Source organism: Tenrec ecaudatus, chromosome X (assembly GCF_050624435.1).
Source record: "Tenrec ecaudatus isolate mTenEca1 chromosome X, mTenEca1.hap1, whole genome shotgun sequence".
Lineage (NCBI taxonomy): Eukaryota > Metazoa > Chordata > Mammalia > Afrosoricida > Tenrecidae > Tenrec > Tenrec ecaudatus.
In genome coordinates this window covers 13,058,315-13,073,102 of record NC_134548.1, presented here as the reverse complement: position 1 = coordinate 13,073,102, position 14,788 = coordinate 13,058,315, and the positions used below count along the sequence as shown (strand labels likewise).

Genomic DNA, 14,788 nt, shown 5'->3' with positions numbered 1-14,788 from the left:
CATATACACATCGCCAATGCATTCCCCTGCTCTCCAGAGCAAATGGTCCTAATGCAAAATGGGGGTGAGGGGACAGTTATTTATGGTGCATTGAAGGCTACAGAGCAGAACCTTGTAATAGGATCCTTTCCAGAGCAGGTGGTAGTCATAGATGTCTGGGCACCATCTAGTTTTGGTTTCAGCATTGTGAAGACTGATGATTATGTGGCCCGTTAGTCCCTTGGACTAAGGGTTTACTAGGACCCAGAACTTATTTAGTCCTCACTTAGTTTAAAACCCTGGCTTGCTTTCCCCCACAATGAAAATTTGTTTGCTTCTATAGCGGGGTTCGCTCAAGGAGATGAGCTAGCTTCCTACAGTTTGCCTCTACCTGGAATGGATTACGTAATTGCCAAAAAAGCAAGCAATGCTGAACCCTCTTTACAGGATTGTATATGTGTAAACCTTTTTTTTTTTTTTTGGCACCTAAGACCTGCTGTATGGAAGTATACTCCTTGTTCTAAATAGGTAGACTTGAGTGTAGTGAGGCTAGAGAATCTGGACTGTTTTCAAAAGCCTTAACCAGAAGCAGGACTACCAGAGGGACAGCTGTGTGAAAAAAGATAGCCCCGACCAATTTGAGGGGCTGTCTGTTAAGACGGCCACCTTGGGAAACCTGAAAAAGCTATCCCCACGTATTTGAGTTCCACGCTTCTCGCAACAGAAGGACACGGGTAGCAAAAAATACACAGAAGCTAAATTTATCATACATATTTACTTAAGCTATACAGAATTGAGTAGATAAAATCAGATTCACATTAGTGAAAAATCTCTACAAAATGTCTTTGAAAAGCAAAACAAGACTGCCTCAACAATTCGTATCCTCATGAAAGACGTGGGCTGTAAAAATAAAGCAGTGTGTTTAGCACAAACTAGAAGATCTCTGCATCTTTTTCACAGTTATTACCATCTACAGTCTGAAAGAGGTAGATTTTCTGCAACACCTGAGAGTTGAATTGTGATAACCAGGTGTGATAAAGGCAGTTGCATACATAACTAAAAAGAAAAACCAAAACACCAGTCTCAAGACCAAGAAATTACTCCTACAGTCTGAGGATGAAATGGTCCATTAACCAAGAACCAGGGTTGTTATAGATGGACCGTGGATTCTACTGCCACCATAAATGGTACAAAACAAGATTCCATAATGGTGCAACAATGCAATTCAAGTGAACATTTAAACCTTTTCTGAGCCAGCCTAGTAGCATTACAGTGTTCTAGAATATGGGAGATACAGGGTGTGCTACAAAGCCACAACACTTGGCTGGTGAGGTGATTGTTCGAGAGGGTGTCCTCAAAAATGGGTCCCGATTTTATTCTTCACAGAGTAACAAATGGGAAGAAAGATTCTGAAGGGAAACCAAATGCACATCCCAAACAGAATCCATGTTCTTTCAACACCATGACAGCATCTAGCTTCAAATAACATAGTAAGCTGGAAGCAGCAGGCCAAGTACTGTTAAATCACATTGCTTTATGAAGCCCTTGAAAATATGCAACGGGTCCAAGATTTAAAATCGTCCACACAGAACAAGTACCACATAGCAATGTGAGCTACACAACTGGCTGGGTAAAATGTTAAGAGCTGTACATCTGACAGAGTTCTTATGAAATGTGATCTTCAGTACTAATTTGAAGGTCGATTATATTTCTGTACTACACCTTCATGGCTGGGTCCCAGGCTTGAGTACCTGAAAGCGGCATGGGGGTATTTGTAAGAGGCTGTGGGAGGGTGGTTTTGTTTTTGTTTCTGCCTCATTTTGTGACATCAGGTAGCCTGCTCTGTGGATTTGTCCCTGGCTGGCTGGTACTTGAGGAATAAAGCTCAGGGATGCTCTTCCACTCAATAGGGCTGTTGCCCAGGGACCAGGCACTTTCCAATTCATTCAGCCCAGTTAAGACCAGGAAAGGAGAGGACTTTACAAACAGCATGCTAAGGAACTTTAAGTGGATCAAAGGGAACAACTTGTCCAGTAGGCCATTTAACAAGTGTCTATTTGATAGCTTTGTTCAGTAGAAAGTAGTAGAACCTTTTAAGTGTTTCGATGCAAATTCTATCAAGGACAAAATCCAAATGCTTAGGGGTGGGGCCTAACAACAGTTGCATAATTTAGCCACACAACACTAAAAAGCAAACCAAAAAGGAACTAATGCAAACATGTGCTTTTAATTTTGAAATGTTCCCAAGTTCAGGGGCTTTAATAATACTTGTTTCTCTAAAAATCTGACAGTACATGGGGGATTCAAAATGGAATGAAAGCTTAAGTCGTAGATCATGGCTACCTCATACCCTACACTTCGGTTTTCTCAGCATAAACACTTGTTCCAGGTGAAGTTGGTATTGTTAGGATGATGCAGTTAAAGTTCACTTTTCAAGGCCCAGAACACTGCTAGCAGGACTCCTGTAAAAGAGATGAACCACAAGGCAGCAGGTACGGCCTCCATACTGACCCCTATCTTACATGAACGTGAACAGGATCATGGGTTTTCTGTGGGATGTGGTGGACGTATCCAACATTCTCTGCAGTCAGCCTCCAGGTGGTATAGAAGCCACACGCCGGTCACTACTGTCTGCCTGCAATGTACCTGGTTGGCAAGAGCATCTTTTTAGCTTCGGAAGCTTTCAGGCACGTGGCCACCCCTCAGTTTGTCAAGTGATACAGCCAGCTTAAATCTAGTATTTTTGTTTCTGATCAACACAACTTTCGCTTAGCATTTTGATGGGATTTAGACAAAAATGAATAATTGCTGATTTTTAGATTTGAATCATGGAGGGAGAACCCAAAAGGTTTATATGGTTTTCACATCAAGAAGCCATTGACAGAACTGAGTGCCTTGGTGATGAACCCTGTCCTGACTGAAATGTCACTGATGACGACTATGTCCAAGGAGCCGGGGACAGGAGTCTGCACTGAACACATGCATTCCAGTGGAGGGGCAAGTGAGGGGGTTGTGCAAGACAGCTGAGGAAAAGGTATAGATTCCAACGACTCAAAACTGCTAAGCCGCCTCCTGTACCACCACATAAGTCCAGTAGTTCTAAGAAAATACAGATATGGTAGAAAAAGTAAGAAAGTTTTCACCACAAAACCAATAGTAACTACTAACAGAAAATTATACACAAAATAGAGCTCTCCAGACAGTGATTGCACATTTAGTCAACGGAGTCGATGGTTGGAAATGGGCTGATGCTCAGGGTCTCTTGGGCGACCTCATGCTCCACTGTCAGCTGGGCTCTGGGGGTGTTGTCAGCCAAGCTCGGCTCCCCATGGGACTCCAGGGTGGTGGGGGACTGTGCTGCCAGCGGTGGCAAGTCCACCCCTACTGCTCGGAGGGCGACCTGCTGCTCCAGGAATTGCACTTTCTCACTGAGCTCATTTCTTTCAGTCTGAAGAGCTCTACACAGCTTCTCTAACCGTTCCAGTTTTATTTGAAAGGCCTTGTATTCTTTATCACGGACAGTTTTCTGTAAGGAAAAACACACAGCCTTGATGAACCCTCCTCAACAGGCTTTCGGTCACAACAAGCTAGCTGAGCCCTGTTAGCGTCCTCCTTTACCACCTCGGAACACTCGTTGAATAAGCCTCTGAGCAGCCAAGGTCAGCGTCTCTGCGTCCACCTCCAAGTAACCCTGCCGCCTGCCAGGGCAGCACTGCCGCTCCATTTCCACTAACTTGTTCCATAAAGAAAGAATCCCAGCCCACTCTACTTATAGCCACCACTGTGCTGGAGAAACACTGAAGTCATTCAAGAGCTTAATCCTAAAGATCAGCAGATACAAAGCTTACAATGGGGATGGGAGCAGGGTAGGGCACTAAAAGGCTGAATCATGAGTCACTTTCATCCCATTGTAGGGTTCAGTTGGCCAGTTTGTAGGCAAGGCCATGGCTCCTTCATAAATGGGCCCCCGCACTCACTGGCTCCTGTGCAATAATGGTATAAACAAGTTCTGCTACGTTTCTGAAGGGTGAAATCTAGTCACAGCCATTGGATTACATTTCAGCTTTGTCTTAAGAGAGGCCCAGAAAGCATTTTGTTGCCTTTCTGAAGAGACCAAGTCAAGGCAGAGACTCCGTTGAGTCAGTGGGTGCGCTCGGCTTCCCCCCATGGGAAGCTGGGCCACCGCTCCTCCAAGTGTGAGTTCTATCCGGGCCAGCTTGAGGAGGCACTTCCATTCTCCCCCACTGCCTCCCAGCCGGGGCCAGGCAAGGGAACTGGGCAGTAAGCAGGACTTTCAGACACTTCCTCCAGGTTCAACCTCTTGCTGAGTCGTTCGGGCCACCGAGTGAGCCCCTGACTACGAACCCCCTGGTTACTGGGGAGCACCTGCCTCACCTCTTCAGCCATCTGCAGAAGTGCCTTATTGTTGTTTTCCCACTTGGTCCGCCACACTATGGTTTCTTTTTCCAGTTTTTTAATTTTCTTTGTCATCTGTGAATCAACACAATTGCAAACTTAAAATTTAAGTTCTTTTTCTCATTTGACCCCGTGTCCCACACCACAGGGTGTTTGTGTGTCCCATTTGTGTGTGGGCCTGACCCAGCCAACAGCTGTGGAGGTCTCTGTAAAAGGAGCCGGGCCGGCTGTGGGCAGCAGAGCTGAGCTCGGAAGCTCCTCAGCTGGTGACAGCAAAACCACAGCCAGGTTCCTGATCCGAGAAAACCAAAGTTGATCTCCCTCCCACGGAAGCCCACGGAGGTGGTCTTCAGCCAGCTCAGTCTGCTAGCTCATCTAAGGCAACCTCTCATTACAGAGGCCACAGGCAATAAGACCACCATCTGTTCCCCAAGCAGTCTGTTTTCTGGAGATATGAGCCATTAAACTAACTCATTAGATCAGGGGTCCTCAAACTTTTTAAACAAGGGGCCAGTTCACTGTCCCTCAGACCCATTGGAGGGCCGGACTATAGTTTTTAATATATATATATATATATATATATATGAACAAATTCCTATGCACACTGCACATATCTTATTTTGAAGTAAAAAAACAAACAGGGCAGAAACACCCGGTGGGCCAGATAAATGTCCTTGGCGGGCCACATGTGGCCCGCGGGCTGGTTTGAGGATGCCTGCATTAGATTCTCAGGGATTGTTAGCCCTCAGAAAGAGGTAACGACTGGCGCTCTATCTACCACAACCTCTAAATCCCGCCCCTCCCCATGGCTTCCAAGCCCGGGAAGACTAGTAACTAGATCAAAGATGTAGGTCATCCAAAAAACGACTTCAAATTTTTGCCAAAGATTAAATGGGTCCAAAACCAAGGGAACATTATCAAGCTATGGTGGCCCAGCAGGTTATGAGTTGGGATGCTCATCTCAAGGTCAGCAGTTCAAACCTACCAGCTGCTCTGTTGGAGAAAAATGAGGCTTTCCACTCCTATAAAGAGTTATCATCTCAGACGCCCAAGGGCACTTCTACTCTGTCCTATACAGGGTCACTCGGAGTCGAGATCGACTTAGGCAACAAGAACCCGGTTTGCAAAAATTCAAGGGAAGCTGTATCTATGCCCTCCACTCGGCCCCGTTTTTACTAGCGACCACCACGACTGGTGACTGGCCAAAGTAGGTGGTTGGCCAGGTGTTTGCTAAGGGAACTAAGGGGAAGACAAAGCCAGTACCCTGAGCAACTCCACAAGCAACCTGAGGCACCCTGGGACAATCACTGGCTGTGGGAGTGCTCAGGGCAGACTGAGGCTGGGGGCTGACCCAGACAGAGTGCTCTCTGAAGCCACCAATAGGGAGAGAGAGGGTTCCAGGCCAAAGGCGTCTCTAGGCGGGCTAACTTGGGAGTCCTAACTTCTGTCCCACCTCTCTAAGCAAGCAGGTGCTGGAGTCCAGCTAACACTCCCCCCCCAACCCCCACTGGCCTGGGGCCTCCGTAGGAGGCCTGGCTGACAGACGGCTCGGCCTCTGCTGCTCTCAGAATTCTCCAGATTACTGGGGTCTAAAAATACCTGAAGGTAGTAATTTGAGCTTGAGCACAGAACATGTGCCGAGCACAGTTTCAAAGGCTCTTGTTTGATCAAGAGCAGTTTTGGTGTCCTCGTTTTTGATGAAGGACTAGGGAATGAGAGGCCTGGAATACTGAACAACCTGATGGGGAGGCGCTGAACGACGCATGGGGGCCAGGCCTCGAGATCTCCACAAGCGCAATCACCCTTCCTGCAGCTGAGTGCTTCCCAAGGCCAGACCCTGCTGTCCTCCCCACCCCCGCCCCAAGCCACCACTGGAAGGGGAGACGCTCCTCCCACACGGGTGGGTAGGTAATGAGCTCTTCTGGTGGCTATGCATATTCATCAACCAACAAGAATGTCTAATTACTCTTCTGGTCTTGGAGGTTTTAAAATAATTCCATCTCCAAGGGCGCAGGGTTTTTTTTGGGAAAAAACGATGGGTAGGGGAGGAGTGCCATCACCTGCGATGATTAAAACACACACACACACGTCTATTTGTAAAAACTACTTTTATATTGTAGAAGAACTTAATTTCATAAAGACAGACTTGAAGCGCTGTAAGATCATAGCTACTGAGAGTGCAAGCTGCCTGAGGGAACCAATGCAAAACCAGAGGGCGGGTATCACCCAACTAACTCACCCACCTAGCCTGCCCGCTTCAGAGACTCCGTGGAGCAGTTACTGGGAATATGTAATTACCTTTTCCATTTCTTGCCTGAAGGTTGTAAAAAGTTCATTGCTTTTTGCCATGGTAGTCTGGAATTCTTCAAACTTATCCATATAAAGAGAAAGCTAGATAGGGAAAAAGTAGGAAATACTCTTGAGAGCCAGGTAAACAATCCCAAAGATATTGAAAAGAACACAAAACACTTAAACACTGTTAGACATTGTTGACAGAAAATAGAACTAATCTGTGCACAGGCTTCAAGCACCCAACAGAGGCAAGTAAGCCAAAATCTGCTGGCTCGCGTTGAAACGTCAGAAACACTGCCGCCGTCGCCATCTTTGAACGCAAGGATTTGAAATGCTGATGCTTACTAACTCCATTCCATCAGTTAGGAAAAGGGCGTCTCTTGCAGGAGCAATCTAAAATCCATAAGGCCCAATGGGTTCAATGAACTTGAAAAAAAAATTGTTCTCGTGGAAAAGATCCTTCTTTTAGAATGTCACCTACAGTTCTTGGTTTGGTGGCAAGGCTCTCTCTTCCTGTAACAGAGGCAGGAAACTGAAAAAGCAGCTAAGGAACTGGTTTGGCTGGAGGAGGAAAAAGGAGTCCCTGGGAGGGACAGATGTGCCCGAGCCACCTTTGTTGCCATGGGGGCTACAAGTCTTGACCTCATGCAGTGCCAGAGCCAAGAGCACAGGATACACAGAAGAAGAGCAGAACAGACAAGCTCGTGAGAGGACAAGCCACAAGAGAAATGACACCTTCCCCTTTCAGCAGTGATGGGCCAGGAGTATGGCATGGGCTGCCTGAACAGGACGGTGGAGAACCGAGGGCACGGGCACCACCCCCCACTCTCCCCCGTCAGTTGTCTGGTGGGCTAGGCCACGAGCTAAGCACAAAGAAGCAAGTCCCATTCTCCATAGGAAGAAGAGACAGATGGACAGCGACGTGCTCGCCTGTGATGTGAAGATGGCTGAGGACGACAGAACAGCCAAGCCAAGGCTCAGGAGGTATGGGCCAGGCTGGGCGATGGCCAGCTGAAACAGATGGAGGGTGGCAGTGGACAGGGCTGCATGGAGGCCTATGGCGGGGGCACCTGGCTGGTGCAGCCGTGGCACTCGAGGGAAATGAGGCTATGGTTCTTTGAGCTGGTGTGTTTGTACTGCCGTCGGACAGGCAGAAGTAGACAGCCCCATCTGAAAATTCATAAATAGCAAGTACCATCCCACCTGGGCTTATGGGAAGGCAGTGCCAAACAGTGGGCCCCCCACACCAGGAGGACCGTGGTACCAGTAGCAAATGCTGCCGAAGGGCGCAGGGAAGGGCAGAGAGTGCGGGACTGCCACGCTGATGGAGAAGGAAGAAAAAGAGATGGCAGCAAAGGAAGCAAATGTTGAGTATCTACTATGACCGTGGCAGGTAGGAGAGCTGAATTGGAGATGGTGGTGAGCTTGCTAAGAGACTATTCTCCAGCCAATGGTCAGTGACTCCCACATTAAAGGCCATCTCCCAAGCCACACAAAGACTTGGTCTACCTTCTCGACATGGAGAGTTGGAATTACAGAGCGGAAGAAGAGGTTCAAATCTAGAAGCATTCTAACAGGAGGATAAACTGATGGTGGAAAGAAAGTTCCAAAGATTTCTGACATTTGACTTCTTTGGACGGTCAACTGTAGACTAGCTTGATAGCAAATTACCACCACCACCTTATCAACATGTCCAGTGTACTATGAAGACTCCTTGAACTTACTATATGTAATTAACTGAAAAAGGGTGATTATAGAGAGAAGAGTGGAAGCAGGCAGGCAGCCTTCCCTGTGAGGAGGCAGCCTCTGCCCTCCTCACTCTATAGAAGGTCACCATATTGACATTGAACAGGCCAGACTTGACCTCAAAGGTCTCATCTAAAAAGTAGGGAGGGATCCAGCGACAAAACCATGAGCCAAAACAGCTCCACGTGGAGTGGGCCTGGTTGGGCATTCGCCAATTTTCAATAAGTCCTGTGCTCTGGGCACAACATGTTAATGGTTACAGGTCATACTCTACGGTTCAGCCATGTTCTGTAGGTCAAAGTAGGCAAATACCAGAAATTTCATATGGCTCAAGGAAACACACTGAAGATCTCATCAGTATTTCCTCAGTGGGAACCAAGGTAGAAGTGGACATAGACAGAGAAAGGAAAATGGACACGGGACACTGAAGAGGTGATCAACTGCTCCAGCCTGTCTGACATGGAGGGGACCCTGGCACATCAGTGCTAAATCCTGGGCAGGCAAACCAGGGTGAGCTAGCTGGTCTCCCTAAAGGAAGAGGAGACTTCCCAGTGGCCCGTGTGATCGACTCTCTGTTCTGGTTGGGGCTCAAGCTATCCAGCACAGGCACCGCGTCGGAGGACCCACAGACGTTGTAGTGTCTGTCCCTAGCCCCACTCAATCTCCATGTTGTCAACTCACCTGCTGCTTTAGCTGTATTTCCTGCTGCTTCAGTTGTTCGTATTTGTGTCTTGATTCAGTTACTTCTTTTAATAGCTAGAAAACAGAAACATTCTGGAAAATATGTCCACTGTGTCCAGTGACCCTAGAGTTGGGCCCAGTGCTCCTGGTTTGAGCGAAAATCGCTAGTCTCTGGATGAACTTTCCGGTGGCATCAACCGCTAGTCCCTTAGAGCGTTATCTACTCTGCTGGTGAGCACTTCGGAGAGCAGCCACCTGCTCTCACTGCTTCAGTAAGAAGAAAAGGTGCCTCCGAAGCGTATCTGGTTACAGAACTCAGGGCTAACTTGGGCTTTAGGTGAGAACATCATGGAAAACATAGCTGGGAATCTTGCAATCATTGGGGCAGTTTAGGTGAGGACATGGAGCAAGGCAACGTAAGCAGACTCTGCATCTCATTTTAAGAAAGCGCAGGGGGTGGGGGAGAGAGACTCAACGCAGGCAGGACGGCTGGGGTTCATATACCCCGGTTTGCAAGAGAAGGGCGTAGGAAAGTTACAAGGGAGGCCCCGCAGTGAAGTTCAGGCTCTGGAGTGAGAAATCACACTGTCCAAATTAGCCTTGGAAGCCCTTACAACAACCAGGACACGCAGCCCTAGAATGTGTGTACAGGTGTGTACCTAATGTCTACTCCAATGTAGGTCTGGCAGCCATCTTGGCATTGAACACAGAAGGCCCATACTATGGGACCTATGGCTCACTAAAGTCTAGTCAGCAAATCAGCAAGACTAAACCCTTGCCAGCAAGAGATGCTCTCTTCTCGAGGGTCACTGAGGACTCCCAGGTTGTCGTCAGAGCCGAGGTCACTTGAATGAGTCACTGGATGAAAGGTCCAGATGCCCATCATCACATCTCACATTTTTGTTTTTTTTTGGTGATGTTAAGCCCAGAGTCGAATGTGCATGTGGCAAGCATTTGTACCCAGTGAGATTCTACTGCGTCAACGTCTGACCAGCAAGGTCATCTATGCAGAGACTGGGGGGGGGGGGGGCGGCAAGGTTAGGAGCTTAGGGCAGAGAGTAAGAAAACAAAGGGTTTACCTAGGTTGAAGTAACGTGTGTAAAAGAAAAATGTAACAGGATATGGGAGACCAGTAAAGGGTACACGCCTGACCCTAGCTCTCCAGGTCTAACTTGACAGGTACCTGATAGGTTCTTTACCTGGTGACCCTTAGCAACGAAGTGAGACGAACTTTCGAAGCACATGCAGGTCTTTCCTCTAAGTGCATTTTTTATATATACAGCATTAAGCAATATAAAGCTGAATTCTAACACACACTCCCCTCCTCCGGTGCCAGTAAAACATCCCACTGAAGGCCTTGGGGCTACATGAAACAGGGTACATTCCGATGGCTCAGGTTCTACTTTCGACCATTTCTTTGTTTCAGAAACAAAACTTACGAACTCTCTCTCTCTCTGATGCTTTTCTTCAGCCTCTTTAATGAGCTGTGTGGTCTGCTGGAGCTTGGCATCCACAAGCTGCTGTTGCAGCTCCTTATGCTTGAACACTTTATCGATGTGCTGTGGAGAAAGGAGGACCGCTGCCGTCACTTAGCGCTCACAGGAACCTGCGGCCGGAGGGACTCCTTGTTCTGCGCGTGCCATCTGACCCACAAAGGCTTCTGTCCCCATGCCTGCACGTGACATCCCTGCTGCCCCACAGGCCTCTCTGCCCTGCACACACTCCTAGACCTTTGTAGTTCTGAGTTTGCCCAAGTTGAAAGGAAGGCTTAGACACGATGAAGAAACCATGGAAACTCTAAACCCAGTCACCATACGCGTAATTCCTGAATGTTTGTGCTCCCTGTTCAAATCCCCCCCCGAATTTCTCAGTAGCATGATATACTGACACAATGGTGGGAGTGGGCCAAGGTCAAAGCCTGCTTAATTTCGCCTCTCCATCTGTCAAAAGGGATGCCCACAGGTACCCTGCAGAATCGTAGAGATAAAGGCAATCATTGACTAGGGTAGGTGCTCGGTACTTGGAACACACCAGACATTCGGCATGAGGTCAAACTTTCCTAACTGAAGTGGTTAGAGAATATGTATGGACAATAAAGTAATTATAGGCTCAAAGTAGTACACAAGGGGGGGCTGAGTCACAACTAACAACAACAAAGAAATCAAAACCTCACTTCTGCAATGGAGAAATAATATCTCCTCTAGCTATGAGGAGGGCTTCCTAAAGCTCCTGGGAAAGCCCTAGTCTTCCTTTCCATCTAGCTCCGAACGCTGCGCAGCTGCCTCCCTGAAGAAGACAGACAGTGGATATTAAAGGTAGTCTAAGTAATAAAGAGAGACCCAGTCATCTGTCTTTAGCAGCATTTGATCATCATGATAGTCTGACCAAAGAGAGAATGCTCTAGAATATGCAAAGGAAACTCACAAGTCACAGTTTGGACACAGGCCACTTCCAAATGCACTACATCTAATGGCAAAACAGACTGTGATAAACAACAAACTGAAAAGAATCAGGCCTTCATGCTTTAATAAAAACCAAGTTCATTATACAGGAAGAAAGACAGGTCATCGAGAACGCACTGTGAGAATGCAGAAAATGAGAGATCTGACACACAGCAACCAGGGAACCGTGTGCATTTACTTGGCTCTTGACTCAAACAAGTTTTAAACAGAAAGGAGGCAACCGACAAATTAGGAAAATGACTAGATAGGTAATTTAAATGATTACTGGTCATTTTTTACGTATGAACACAGCATTGTGGTTAAGCTTCAAAAGGAATCCTTATCAACTATTTTATGAACAAAATAGCAAGGTCTCTTGAATTTCTTCCAGGGCCGTCCAGGGGAGGTGACGGGAGCAGAGACCGGGCCTGCGGGTCAGGGTTGCTCCATCACTGGGATGTACTCTCTCTTTTATTTCAGCTTGGAATTTTCCACAATAAAAGTTTTCTAAAAAGCTAAAAACAGAGTGGTTTAAACCACCACCACCACACACACACAAAAAAAAAACCCCAAAAGTTTCCAAAGAGTATTTAAAACTATAAAGTTAAGTGTTGAAAATGGGTGCAATAACCCGTAGTGATGCCACATTTTTTAAAAAATCTACTCCTTTCCGTTCACGGACAGGACACACGCAAGCACATTTCACCAGCTTTAAAGGCAGGGGCTGCACCACTTACGAAACCCAAGCTTCTACCTGCGTCCATGGGAGCACACAGAGAGCTGGTTCCCTACGTCTTGCTCTAATGCCCCCACTAGCCTGCGGAACAATCACACCGGTCTAAGTTGGAGGCCCAGGGACGATAAATAGCATTTCACATGTCTATGGGAGTTCCCCTCAAAGAGCCAAACTGACCAGCTCTCTGTTCCTGCGGAGGCTGGGGCCTCCCCTGTCCGATGTCACTACGCAAACAGCCCAAGTTCTAAGTATCCCAAGTTTGTGGTTTTCAAGGAATGACCAACGGGGAGGTTTGGCGAGTAGCGGCGGCCAATGGCGCAGACGTCTTTACCTCTTCCCTCAGTGCGTACTGCTCGAGGAGCTTCTTTAGCTTCTCGCCCAGCTCAACGTTCTCCTGGCGCAGTTTGGCATTGTGCACGTCATGCTGCTCCAGCTGGGCCTGGATTTCATTCAGCGTGGCCTGGAAATGTGATGTGGCATCTTTCCGTCTTTCTTCCTCCTCGCGTGCTTGCTGCATGTTTTCTTCCTTATCATTCAAAAGAAGGCGTGTTAGTAGTATAGACCTATCATTGCAACACTCACCGCGAATGCTGCGGTCACTGATTGCTGCCCTGACCACAATCCCTCCCCCGAGTTTCCAACCCAAAGGCTCTCATTTATAACCCAGAGGCCTCTCCCAGACTCAGGCATCCATGGAAAGATACAAAGTGTCCCCAAGAAAGCCAGCGTGCACCTACCCCTTAGCCCTCCCCCTACCAAAGTCCTGGAGGGCTCTCCCTCCTCCTTGGCCGGGCAGGGCAGCCTGCACCAGGGCAGCCCCTTCCTTCTGAGTTCATATCTTCCTAAAGGGCAAGGGACAAATGGACTCTTCGATGTAACAGTCTTACTTTCAACTAGGAGACAAGTGTGAAAGACCTCTCCTCTAGACAATTCCACTTCAACCTCAATGGGGATGTGCTATGGAATAAATAATCACCTACTTTTTATTCCTATCAAAGCCCAAAGCTGTAAAAGCAAAGGAAAAGGAGCCTTTCAGGGCCTTTTAGGCCTCAGGGTCGGAGGGGGGAAGTTAGTGGGGTGTACTGGACCAGCTTGGCCATGACCTGGGGGCAGCTGCTCCCATGAGAGGAGCCAGCAGAGCCTTCTGCGTCCCTGCTCTTTGTCCTTGTTCCCTGTGGGCAACCAAGCAGTCTTTCATCATCTGCACCATCTTCTTTCATGTACAGCCGCAGCTGAAGTACTTATTCTGGAAGGACTGAGCAACTGGAGGGTGGGTGTGGGGCGGAGGCTAGCAGCCCAGCTATTTCACATTCACGCAGCAGCTCAGCAAGGTTTGCCTCCCTGCTCAAGTGCACAGTGACGCAGGACCGCTGCTCCCGGCTGCTTATTTCCGCTCAGCTGCCCCTGCTTTATCTGCGGGAGGCATGGTAACCAAGTGCATCAGTAATCGGCCAGCCCTCGGAGCTGAGGAACCAGGGCTCTTGGCGGGGGCGCCAAGGACAGAAAGAGCTTATCTAGATTCCCAAGATCAAGCCTGTGGGCCACAAAACCACGACTTCTGTTCTAAGAGGAGGCTCCCAGAGACCTCCCACATGGCCGCAGCATGTGCAGCCAGAAAGCCAGGTGGCCAAGCTCTCTGTTCCCTGGGGCCCCACAGGGCCTCCCGCTCAAGGAACCTGCACTTCGGCCCAGATGTCCCCAGGGTTTATCAAAAATCAAAGTAGGTGGCGACCAGGACTGAATTCCCATAGATCTGAGGGGACTAGAACCTGAGGAGAAACAGAAATACGAACCAATGCACTGCTTTGTAAAAATTGCAGCTAAGCAAAATACTAGCCGTTTCCACACTATTCACAAGTATAATCCAATGCCATGACCCATGCTCGCCAATCTGGCCCAATGCATCTTACCTTCAAAGTCTTATTGTGCCGCTGGAGCTCCCTACAGAGGGACTCGAGCTTGCTTCTCGCCAGGATGGCCTTGCTGTGCTCGCTCTGCAGATGGACCTTCTCCTTCACGATCTGCGCTTGCTTCTTCTGCAGGACCTTCATCTGCTTCTGCACGTTCCTGCTTTCCTCCAGCTACAAGGACAAGTGCTTTACACCCAGGGAGCCTATGACAACTCTCTGGGCAGAGGCCTGATGAGAGCCGGAACTGACCGCATTTCAGACGCTGCCGGCCGGGCAGTCGTCTGCCTAAAGGCTGTAAGGGCAAACACTCTGGCAACCTTTTCCGGCCCTCTCTTTTCTAGCTGTGATGCAAAAGCAGGCCAACCACTTGGGACAGGGGAGGGGGAAAAAATCTCAGTTGCCATTCTCTTCATAAAAGCAAAAACTGTTTTTTATTTCAAGAAAACATTTTAGGAATGGACATCAAGTAATACCACACCAAGGCTACTTGTCTGACGCAGTCGTCAAAATGACCTATTTTCCTGTTTCTCCATAAAAAACAAAAACTGGTATTTTAGGGGAACATTTTTGGAGTAGACATCATCTAA

General features: G+C 48.0%; 1 protein-coding gene across 2 annotated transcripts in view; it reads right to left on the bottom strand.

Moving 5' to 3' along the window:
* Positions 1 to 772: 772 nt before the first annotated feature.
* Positions 773 to 14,788, bottom strand: part of TXLNG (taxilin gamma) — a 42,297-nt gene continuing 28,281 nt past the window's right edge. For both annotated transcript variants that reach the window (XM_075538852.1, XM_075538853.1), the window contains exons 4-10: positions 14,202 to 14,372; positions 12,623 to 12,817; positions 10,554 to 10,673; positions 9,115 to 9,189; positions 6,694 to 6,786; positions 4,375 to 4,470; positions 773 to 3,505 (exon numbers count right to left, since the gene is read on the bottom strand). In XM_075538852.1, coding sequence (XP_075394967.1) covers positions 3,194 to 3,505; positions 4,375 to 4,470; positions 6,694 to 6,786; positions 9,115 to 9,189; positions 10,554 to 10,673; positions 12,623 to 12,817; positions 14,202 to 14,372 — 1,062 coding nt within the window. In that variant the 3' untranslated portion in view covers positions 773 to 3,193. The remainder of the gene's footprint in view (positions 3,506 to 4,374; positions 4,471 to 6,693; positions 6,787 to 9,114; positions 9,190 to 10,553; positions 10,674 to 12,622; positions 12,818 to 14,201; positions 14,373 to 14,788) is intronic.